This window comes from Phacochoerus africanus, chromosome 1, assembly GCF_016906955.1.
Source record: "Phacochoerus africanus isolate WHEZ1 chromosome 1, ROS_Pafr_v1, whole genome shotgun sequence".
Classification (NCBI taxonomy): Eukaryota; Metazoa; Chordata; class Mammalia; order Artiodactyla; family Suidae; genus Phacochoerus; species Phacochoerus africanus.
Window position 1 is genome coordinate 57,756,810 of NC_062544.1, and position 12,207 is coordinate 57,769,016.

General features: G+C 32.2%; 1 protein-coding gene across 4 annotated transcripts in view; it reads right to left on the bottom strand.

The window, feature by feature from the left end:
- Positions 1-12,207, bottom strand: part of NIPBL (NIPBL cohesin loading factor) — a 212,951-nt gene that overhangs the window by 94,838 nt on the left and 105,906 nt on the right. For 3 of the 4 annotated variants that reach the window (XM_047766921.1, XM_047766939.1, XM_047766931.1), the window contains exons 6-9: positions 11,860-12,011; positions 7,149-7,309; positions 6,118-6,214; positions 2,012-2,638 (exon numbers count right to left, since the gene is read on the bottom strand). In XM_047766921.1, coding sequence (XP_047622877.1) covers positions 2,012-2,638; positions 6,118-6,214; positions 7,149-7,309; positions 11,860-12,011 — 1,037 coding nt within the window. Of the gene's footprint in view, positions 1-2,011; positions 2,639-6,117; positions 6,215-6,302; positions 6,377-7,148; positions 7,310-11,859; positions 12,012-12,207 lie in introns of those variants that run through there. The other variant, XM_047766949.1, reaches the window with a different exon arrangement.

Below are 12,207 nucleotides of genomic sequence, written 5' to 3' on the forward strand. Positions count from 1 at the left end.
TTCAACTTTGTTCACTCAACTTTTCAGTGATCTTTGTAATAGTCATACCATCACAGATTACAGAGAAAACTGATTAGATAATTAAAAGTTTTATAATATATATAAATACACACACACGTATATACATATATATACGTGTGTGTGTACGTGTGTGTTTTATAATATATATAAATACACACACACACGTATATATATGTACACACACATACATATTTATAAAAAACTAATTTCAGGACAAACAGTATGCTATTGGTTGATTTTGTTTTATTCTCCCAAAGTTAGTAGACTAAAATAAGTTTGCTAACATGCAATTAGTCCTATTTATAATCCTTATTTCCATTCAGTTTTTAAAAGTAAAAATTTTGGTTTCAACAAATATGATGGCGTAAAAGTTCAGAAAAGGAGGCAAAAAAAGTTCACCATTTCCTGTTTTTGTTTAACAATTAAAAAATTATACTTTTTTTGAAGAACATAACTTTTCAAAACGTAGATTAAAATGTTATGCAAAAAGTTCAGCTCTCAAGGCAACTAGTATTTTTTGGCCAAGAAATTACAATTTTATATGCTTTCTGCAAAACAGTAACAGAATTCAGGAATTTGGGGTAGGTTAATATTATCAAAAACAGCTGAATAATATTGCTATCTTTTTTGACATGCATATACTTTTGTAAGAGGTTAGAGGAAGAGATACACTTTGGAACCCAAAGAGTTATTTCCTGAATCCCACACTACTAAGCAAAGAGAAATAGAACAAGCAACACTTTATTTCATCTTTTAACATCAATGATTTGCTAATTAGGAAAAAAAAAACAAAAACAAAAAACAGGTCCCTAGCCAATAAAATGAAGACTTGCAGCAATCTCTTTACAAACCTGTGATTTATGCACTTGGCAAACACTGTAGCACAACAATTACTGAATATAATCTGTTCTTCCAGTATCATTAAAAAGAACCATCATGATAGACAGGGAATCTTCAGCATGTTTCTTAGTATAGAACACAATTATTTAGAAATGATCTTGCCACATAATGAACAAGATCATGTATAAAAATGAGCTCTATGCAATATCAAGAAGTTTCATTTTTTAAATAACCAAAAAGAAACTGTAAGAACTATAAATCAATCCAGAATATTTAACTCTAAGATGAAATCATAAAATATGCTTTGGTTTGGAAAGCCAAATATGTATATGGCATCTGCAGTAGAGACATCAAATTCATAAATAAATTACTAAATTCAATCACTGATTCATTAGTCTCTGTCAAAATTTTCAGGAGATTTTGTAGATAATGTTCACCAAATAATCAAGAACTTAAATTACTTTGATTATAATTTTCAATAAAGCACACAAAAAGCCCATAAACTCACAGAACAAGTGTTTTGAAAATCCATCCTAATACACTAGACAGACAAAAGGGAATACCTAACTGAAATCACTAACAAAAGATCCTTGATTCTTAAGATATGCTATGTAAAATTAACAAAATTCTTCCCTATTTTTTATTAAAAAAAATCACATTAAGAAATGATTTCTAAGTATCAGATACCAAGTGAAAAAATCTAATTGCATGAAAAACATACACACAGACATTTCTTAAATGTACTGATTCAAAATAATTCCAAAACAAGCAGATAACCTTGTTTTTGCAGAAAAAAAGGTGAGGATGCAAAACTATATATTAACTTGTGGAAAATACATGTAATATAGAAATGCTAATGTTCATTTTAGTAGACAAACAGAGATAAAAATCACTTGGTATGTAAAGGCGACAGATCTGTTATATAGAATTATCAATCTTAGTTGCTTTAGATAAAAAATTTAAGAATTTAACTTCTGAGGAATGAGCCATTAGTAATAAAAACATAAGGAGTAATAAAAACATTTATGAGGAGAAGCATAAAAAATTAAGAAATATAAAAAGAAAAAAAGAGTAATTTTAAAAAACATTTTTGAAATTATAGTTACATATTTGCCCAGAGTATGAAGTAGTAGTAATAAGACTATTTTACCTTTATCTTGAACTTCTTTTGAAAAACGCTCCCTTTCAATAGCTGATTCTCTCTCTATTCGCTCAATTTCAGCCAATGCATCCAATTCCACTTCATCATATATAGGTCCCTGTTGTGATACCTGTTGCTGGTTCTGTACCACAGAAGTCTGGGGCTGTTTCGTAGCAACTGAAGTGTTCTGTTGTAAAACAGGCACTTGATTTGCTGGAAGGAATGCTGTTTGTTCTTGCTGCGATAAACACTGTGCAGCATTTAGTGGGCGGTTTACATCCTGTGGAGTAATGGGTGTTTTTGAAGTCTGTCCTGGGTACTGCACATTAAAAGGAATATCATTTTCTGAAACATTGCTATTTTCCATACCAGAAAGCATATCCTCTTGCTGGTCCATATCTGAAGACCTTACACGAGAAAGTCTTAACGTAAGTTTAGTTGAGTCCTTGGATGGAGAGCTAATGATATCATACATTGCAGCTTTCTCACTCTGGTCTTTTTCATCCTTGCCTAATTTCATTTTCTTTTGCTTCTTTTGTTTTCTTTCTGGAGAATCTAACAAGATGTCTGGTGGAACATCTCGAGGTGATGAACAAGGTAGAGACTGAGACTGTAGAATTAAAGGTGGTCTTGATCCTAGGAAAACAATTCAATAGGAATGAACAGTTGTGCTAGTTTCACATTTTTATACACTGTGATAGACATATTAAATAAGTGGCAATATAGTACTGCTAGGGAAAACATTAAATTATATTATCCCAGCTACTTCTTTACAAAATACGAAAAGAAAGCCTGAAGACGTGTCCCCCATGATCTTTTAAAAAGCTTGCTGGTAGATCATCCAGGCTTGAATTGAAGTATGAATACTCCATCTTTCAGACCAGTATTGTTTCTATTTTTGTGCCTAAAAAATATTAATATTTAGCTTGAAAAGAGCATGAGTTCATTCATCGTTTCTAAAGATGTAACACAAATATTTGGGGTATGATGATCTCTATTCTTTTACTTATTATCTATGAAAACTGGAGTGTTTAAAGTAAGAGCAAGTCTGCCAAATTACAAAAAAAATTAATCATAGACACTACACTCAGAAGAATACTTACTAGTATAAGAAAAAGAAAGTGGGAAAAATTATAATGATCAGAGTCTTCACTTACTTCAGAAACTGGTAAAGTATCGTTCTACACCTTTACGGGGTCTTCACTTTCTCCCTCTACTTAATAACATTCGCATACTCTCTTCAGCTTGCTAATGCTTCTATTAGAAAATATCAAGTCTAGCAAATTTTCAGGCTCAATAAAATATTTTAACCTAAATCCCATTAAGCTAACAAACACTATAAGGAAGTGCTAAAAATAAGCTAATCAAACGGGAAACTTCTTCATTGATATACTTCAGAAATAAAAGTATATATATACAGCATTGATATACTTCAGAAATAAAAGTATAATTGTATCTGAATAATATATACATATATACATTTCTTGTCAATTAGACTATAAAGTTTAAAAACCCATAGGAAATTATAAAAAAATCAGTTAAGCTAAAAATGCTTTATAGAAAGAATTTAAACCTAGACTTGTCTTGAAGTGTTTAAATACATCAATACATAAGTGGTTTTTCCATGATATATAAATCTGTACTTTTAATTAGCAGCGTTAATAAATTTAAAGTGTGATATATAAAAATAAAAGTTTTTAGAGAATACATCTATTGGATTAAGTATGATAAAGATGCTATTGCAGCAATTTACTATAAATTTTAGTTTGAATTTCTATCATAGATAGTATTTTTAGATGGCACTTATATGGGACATTAAAAAGAAATGAAACTACTCAAAAAAAAAAAAACCCAAAACAAACAAAGCAAAGCAAAATAAAAAAGAAATCAAACTAGCATTTTGGGTTCATTTACTTTGTGTCAGAACTTCTACAAAGTGCTACATACATCAATTCATTTAACTTATTTGACAAATATTACCACCACTACAGTTAAGAAAATTTCCCAATATTATATAGCTAGCAAACCAAAAATTTAAACCCAGATTTATCTAATGTTTGAATTGTAATACATCATATTGCTGCCGTATTTAAAATTTATGTGACAAACTGTATATATTTTAGAACAAATTATAAATTCCAACAATTTATCTAAAAATTAAATCAGATTAACTGAAGATGCATTCAACCTTCAAAATCAGTTGGAAAACAACCTCACGAACAGAAGAAGCAGCTGATGATGAGTAATGTGTTCATGAGGTTACTTGTTGTAAAGTTTCTTCTCTTTATATCTAAAGTTATCCAGCCAGCCAGCCAGCCATCCTCAAAAGTAAGATCGAAAATGGGCTGGTTATTTAGATCAAACAGCTATCCACTGTTACTCTTCTCTGCCAGTCTGAATATTTCCCACATGGATAATACTTGTGAGATATGTACCTAACTTTGACACCTAAACTACAGAGTTACTATGGAAGTTGTTCTCTCTTTCAGAAGCCCCGTATTTTTAATCTCTGAAAATTCATAGAATTATAGAATTAGAATGGCTCATAATTCTAATTATTGAATTAGAATGGCTCATAAAAGGTCAACTTCCATTTCATGAAGAATATCTCTGACCAAACAACTGGAACAAAATCTATGAAAAAAAATCTTTACAACAAGAGGCAGACCAGCCCATTGTTCAGATGGGCATAATTAGAAATTCTCATGGATAGATAAAATTTATTATCAGCTATGTTGCAATTAATTAAAAGCTAACTCTTCAAAGTGGATACAACATTCTCTTTGAACAAGCTCTGGTGATTCAAATTATCAGACTTTAATTTTTAACTATTTTAAAAAATAGCTCCAATCGAGACATAAATTCACCATTTTGTGACTCTATTATACACAGAAGACCACATCAGGGAAGGTTCTTTGGGAATTCGAAGGAAAACAACATACTGTAAGACAGTCCAAGTTATTAAAATATATATATAAACTAATGGCTTGGGGAGATAAGGGGAGAATCCATAGAAGATCATCCATTTAACTTTGAACTTGAAGAATTGATAGGATTTTAATAAGAAGGAATGAAAGTAGATTTAAGAGACTTAGGAGTTCTTTTGTGGCATAGTGAGTTAAGGGTCTGGCATTGTCATTGCAGTGGCTTGGGTTTGATACCTGGCCAGGGATACCTGTATGCTGCAGGTATAGCCAAAAAGGGGGCGGGGAAGGAGAGAGATTTAGTGAAATAATTAACACAGAACAGGACAGATCTTGATAAATGACCAAGAAGTAAGAGAAGACTTTAGGACAATTCAGGATTGGAATAGCATTAAGAGAAACAGTAATGGCAAGATGAACAATGAAAACAATTCGGAACATGAATTTGAAATACCAGCTAGATATGAGGAAGTTTTATCTGGAAATAAAACATTATAACTTTAGAGACAGGACTGGAGACTTTGATAAAAGACATTAATTTGGAAGTCCTATTCACAAAAGTGAACAGTAATAATTAATGCCACTACCAAAACTGAGTAAAATAGTCAAGAAAAAAGTGCAATGGAAGATTTTAGGAGATTTAATATGAAATAAGTTTAGGAGGGATGAAGTTTAGGGAAAGCTGATCAATAATTTCAAATATTTAAGAAAGATTAAAAAGGAGGCAATTTGAAGAGACCATTGGATTATCAGTAAGAATGATACTGTATATATCTGAAAACATTGAATAAGTACAGGTTATTTTTTTCTACGACAAGTGAAAAACAATAGAGAGTAACTTTTGGTAACTGCATTACTAAGTTTGGGTTCTTTCATTTCTATTTTTTTTTTTTTAGGGCTGCACCTGCTGCATATAGAAGTTCCCAGGCTAGGTGTCTAATCATAGCTACAGGTGCTGGCCTCCACCACAGCCACAGCAACACGGGATCTGAGCCGCATCTGTGACCTGCACCACAGCTCATGGCCAATGCCAGACCCGTAACCCACTGAGCAAGGCCAGGGATTGAACCGGCATCCTCATGGATACTAGCAGGATTCGTTACTGCTGAGCCATGACGGGAACTCCAAGTTTGGGTTCTTTACTCAACATGAAATATGAAACACTGAAGGAAACTAAAATTACTTCAATACCTTTTGGAGTTCCATCACTTCCAGCAGGGGAACACACTGGCTGTGGAGACCTCAAGGGAAAAGATGCAGCATTCCTCATTGTTGAAGAATCTCCATCCTAGAAACAGAATATAACACAGCTTGAATGACAGAAGAGGCTTTATAGAAATCTTTAAGAGAACCAATAAAAGACATAAATTACTGACAGGTAAAGTGTTGGTATTTCAAAAGCATAATTCTTCTGCACTTTCCTGTTTTCTTCATGGTATATCTTAGAAGAATTGAAATTGTATCCAAAAGAATCAACAGCCTAAGCATGGCAATGAATAAAAAAACTGGTTATTACTAGTATGCTCCATTTTTGTATGCTATTTTGTACAAAAGGAGCTCTGAACATCCTACTGGGCTGTAAACATAAATGTCTTGAAGGCAGAGTCCAATGTCATCTTCGTTAAACTTAGGTAAATGTAACTTAAATGATAATACCACCAAGCCAATAATAAGACAAACTTCCAGTATGTGGAATATTTCAATAGTATTAAAGCACCATTAAATTTCAGGGAAAAAAAGTTTCATACAAGTCTTAGAAAAAAATAAGTACTAAGAAATAAAGGCTCATTATTTAAGAGAACATTTTTATGTGAGCAAATATTTTAAAATATTTTAAATATTTTAAAATGAAGTATATTTCACTAAGGACCTTTAGACCAGAGGTTGGTAAACTTTTTCTGTAAAGGGACAGATAATACACATTTTAGGCTTTATGGGTCATATACAGTTTCTGTTACATAATGTTCTTTACTGTTGATGTTCTCTTAAACTCTTTACCAATATGAAAGTCAGTCTTAGTTTGTGTATGTTTACTGGCCAGTTTACCAACCTTGCTCTAGATTAAGCTCTGTGGGTATAGAAACCATACTATTCATAGCTAGATTCTCAGACCTAGTATAATCCTCGATAAATGGTAGGCATCCTTTAAATTGTTAGAATATAGATACTAGGTTATGAGACAACTATTTTATTACCTTAATGATAACTAATACATTACATACGTCACTACTTAGCCTGTGCACCATGTGTAGGTAGTCGTCACTTGAGCCATGTCTAGGATTATCAGCATGATGATTAGCAGAATTGCCAGACAACGAACCAGAAACTTTATTATCATGTAGGTTTCTCAAACCACCTGCAACAATGGGACTTGATACCGATGCTGAAATTAATAAGAATTTTTTTAAAAAGCTTTATAAAAATAAACTGTTAAAATTCTTAGAAGACAATAATAATTCACAAATAATATTTTAACATACAGAAATTATAGAGAGTAACATAATGTGCTGATTATCCAGAGCTTGAACAAACCTTAACATTGTGCCACATATCATTCAGATTGATTTTTGAAAACAAGACATTAGATAAGGTTGAAGCTCTCCACCTATCTGCATACTCCTCTATTTCCTTTCCCTTATTCTCTAAAAGTAATCACTATATTGGATTTAGAGTCCACTCTACCTATGAATATCTTTATACATTTGGTATCAACAAATATATCCCTAAATAACACATAGCACAGTTTTGCATATTATAACTTCGTATAAATGGTACATATATATAATTTCCTTCTATAACTTGCCCCTTTTTTTTTTGGTCTTTTTAGGGCTACACCCACGGCATATGGAACCTCCCAGGTTAGGGGTCGAATTGGAGCTGTAGTTGCCATACTACACCATAGCCAGAGCAACAGGGGATCAGAGCTGCATCTCTGACCTATAGCACTGCTCACGGCAATACCAGATCCTTAACCCACTGAAGGAGGCCAGGGATCGAACCCTAGTCCTCATGGATACTAGTCAGGTTCATTACAGGAACTCCTATAACATGCTTTTAATTCAATACCATGTTGAAATGTATCCATTTTTACATATGTCATTTTAAATTAATTTATTTTAAATAATTACATATATATATTCTGCTGTAAAATGTACATAATTTCTCCATCCTTACGTTAGTGGCATAGACTACTTCAAAATTTTTGCTATAAAAAACAATGCTGTCTGGGTTGTGATGATTGCTATACACCTATAAATGTAATAAAATTCACTGAGTTAAAAAAATGCTGTAATTTGTATTCTTGTACATGACTTTTTAAAATGAATGTGTCTAGGAGTGAAACTGCTGGACAGTCCTGTTTTTAAACCTTACTAAATATTAAAAAACAGCTTTCCAAATTATTTAGGTCCATTTGTACTCTACTGTATCTATAAGTGTCCTTACTGATTTATATCCTTGTGAATGACTTTTTTTCAATCTGAAGATGGGAAATGTCTCTGATTGCCACTTTAATTTGAATTTCCTAAATTAATAGTGAAGCCAAGCATGTGTCTTGGACATTCAGGTTCCCTCCTTAATACAAAATAAAAAAATACTCTCCAATATTTTCCTTCAAAAGTTTTATAGTTTCATTTTTTTCAAATGTCTTTAATCCGTATAAAATTAGAATATCTTTTCCATGAATGCTTGGTAGAACTTAAGATAAAACTATCTAAGTGTGTCCCTCTTCTACTTATCAGGGAGAAAGATTTTGAACAACTGAGGGAGGTATTTGCATTTTAAATTGAAATAGATACTGTCAAACTGCTCTTTAAAATTTATATTTCTATGAAGACTGTATGAAGTTCAAATTTCCTTGTACACTATAAAATGTTCACTAATCTGACAGACATAAAATTTTATTTCAGTTTGATCTGCACTCTTTAATTGTGAGCCAGGTTAACCATATTTTCACATATATATATTAAACCTTTCTGTATCCAATCTGCTTTTCTCTCAGTAAACTGTCTGTTTACTTCATATTTTTATTTATTTATTTTTTTGGCCATGCCCACAGCAAGTCGAAGTTCTCAGGCCAGGGGCTGAAGCCACACCACAGTAGCAACTGGAGCCAATGTGTAACAACACCAAATCTTTAACCCACAAGGATACTCCAATCTTGATATATTTAAAATTAATACTTTGTAATAAATTCTGAAAATGTTTCTTTCTCTAAATTTATTTGTCCTTATTTGTTCTCTCCTCTTACACATAAATTTATAATTAACGTTTTTTCCCCACTTCTAGAATCCAGGCCTGCTTAGAAATAAGGTCTTTCTCGACCCTAAGATTACTGACAATTCACCCTATGTCGTCTTCTTTTAATTTTATGACTTAAAATACACATAAACATATAGTCCAGCCATTGAGAACATTTTTGCGCTAGATGATGTAGGAATCCAACTAAAAATTTCAAAATGCCTCGCCAACCAATCCAACGTGATTTAATAAACAATTCATTGCATAGTGATTCAAAATACTGTCTTCAGAATGACAGAACTGGAAAATCACCATTTTCCAGTGACCAGTGTAAAAACTGATAAAATAAAAATCATTATTGCATGCTAAACACTTCAGGGTAAAGATTAATATGAAACAGACCTCAAAGCATCACCTGACAGATTCCTTCTAATTCCAAAGGAAAAACTATGTATTTTTACAATGAATACATGAAGTGTTTACATCACCACCTAGATATCACTAATAATGAATTCACTTGCCATTATATGCCTTCTGATGTGATCAATTTGAAGTGTACATTACTTATTTAGTACTCTTGAAAAAAATAAAGCCTTTAAAGATTACATCCAGTTGGTAGGAAACACAGAAAATGTACAAGCACATTAAACAACACAATAAGGAAACAGGGAAGTCTAGATAATAGAATATTCTACAACTGAAGTAGCATAGACTCCTCTAAAAAACCAAAAATTACTGTCATGGTGAAAGGCTAAGGGACTGCTTTTAGGTTAAAAGAGCCAGAACAGATGTTAAAAAACAAATGCAACATGTGAGAAACTAGATTAAATCATAAATGGGGGAAAAAAGATTATGAAAGGCATCTTTGGGGAAACTGTGAAAACTGAATTAAACTGGACATCAGATGATAACACCTAAATGTTCTTAATTTTGGTATGGGTAAATTATTATACTTGGTGTTTAGAAAGGAGAACTGGAAATGACTTCTTAGCAGATGTATTTAAGGGCATAGAGACAGGACAATTCTTGGGGAAGTGGTTTACTGCGCTATTCTTACAACTTTTTGACAGTTAAAAAGTATTTTTAAATGCTACCTTTTGCAAACTCTAAATTCCCACAAACATTTGTCTTATATCTGGAACACATTCTGTCCCATTTACTTATCCATTTCTTCCTTACCACATTAAATTTTCTTATTCATAATAACTTAATATCTGTGTGGGGCTAATTACTACCTGAGTATTATTTTTGATCACTCAAGTATCTGAGAATTTCCAAGAAATGACTCATTACTAAAGAGGCCCTCAACTACATTTTTCTTTTGATTCTGTGACTTCCACTTATTCTTTTGAAAAAGCAGGGTTTATCTTGTTATAAAATAATAGTATTTAGAGTAAAAACGTATGTTTTTTCCTACACATATTTATGTGTATGTGGACTTTTCCCTACGATACAAATACATCCTTTCAACATTTTTCCTCTTATTAATTACATTTAAAATGTTCCTCATAACTTTTTTTTTTGTCTTTTTGCTATTGGGCTGCTCCCGTGGCATATGGAGGTTCCCAGGCTAGGGGTCCAATCGGAGCCGAAGCCTCCGGCCTACGCCAGAGCCACAGCAACCCGGGATCTGAGCCACAGCTCATGGCAACGCCAGATCGTTAACCCACTGAGCAAGGGCAGGGACCGAACCCGCAACCTCATGGTTCCTAGTTGGATTCGTTAACCACTGCGCCACGATGGGAACTCCAACTCTTGAATACTAATATTTCACAAGTATCAAGAGCCTATACACATGCATACTTCTGTTCAGTTCTCACACTAAAATTCTATAATTTTGGAGGTGTTTATTCCAAATGTGTGATTTGCCTCCATGTTTTCCCTTGAATTACAACATGAAACAGACTCAATCTAGTATCTCATTATCTAGCTTTGGGAGACCAGAAGTTGGCTGTTTAAACAGAGGATACTAGGTTAAAAGTTTATAAGATAAAAAGTTTATAAGTAAAGGATGTTTAGACTCCATACATAATATAAAACCAAGAATACAAATAGGAACTAATGACTGACTGTGTTAAAAAATTTGCTGTTAATTATGGGGGACAGAAACATAGATGTTTGTTATATTATCTTTTGTACTTTTCAAAATTTCTCCAAAAAAGTACAAGTAAATTTATACTAGTAAATAAATTACTCAGTAGCCATAATATATACCCCAAGGCAATATGATCTTTAAAAGACATATTATTAACAATTGACTTCAAGTGAAAACTAATAATCTAATTCCAGAAAAAAATTATATCTAAGATTAATTTTCCTCTAACTTGTACAATATCTACTTCATATTAAAATTTTTACACTATGTATAATTTACTAATTAAAATGTAATTCATCTTTGACTTAGTGCTACTGTAAGAAGCCCAATTAAATAAAGTGGTTTCTAATTTCATAACTAGAGACACTCAGTTGTACAATAAACTAATCCAAACAGCCAAGTTACACTGATCTTTTTACTTCCCAAATAATGAATTTCCAAATAATAAATGTGTTTTTAATATGTCATATCTTAAAAGAAATGTTTACTGACAAAAAAGTATACAGTATAGTATGTATATTTTAAAATTTATAAAAGAAAAAAATTAATTTTCTTGGAACCACAGGCATTTCTTATAAATAAACAACCAACTTTCTTACCTTGCTGCATCTGTGGATGTGTTGTATAACTTGAAGGATGGGAATATGGCATGTATCCTGCAGGGCTTTGTGGGGCATATGGGCTAGGCACTGGGCTATTTTGTTGTGGCATAAATCTGTTCCCAGAGCTTGTCTGTGGTGGCACAAACCGGCTAAAATCCAAAATCCAAAGAATATCAGGAAATGGGATAAATATGATATTCCCTGACATTTTACTGTCATAAAATTCCCCAAACTTTAATTTATGTTAAATAAAATTTATGAAAACAGAAAAATTCTGAAAAAGATAACATACAAAAGTCATTCATACTTTGTAATCTAAGTGTTACACTAAAGCAGTTTGTAAAA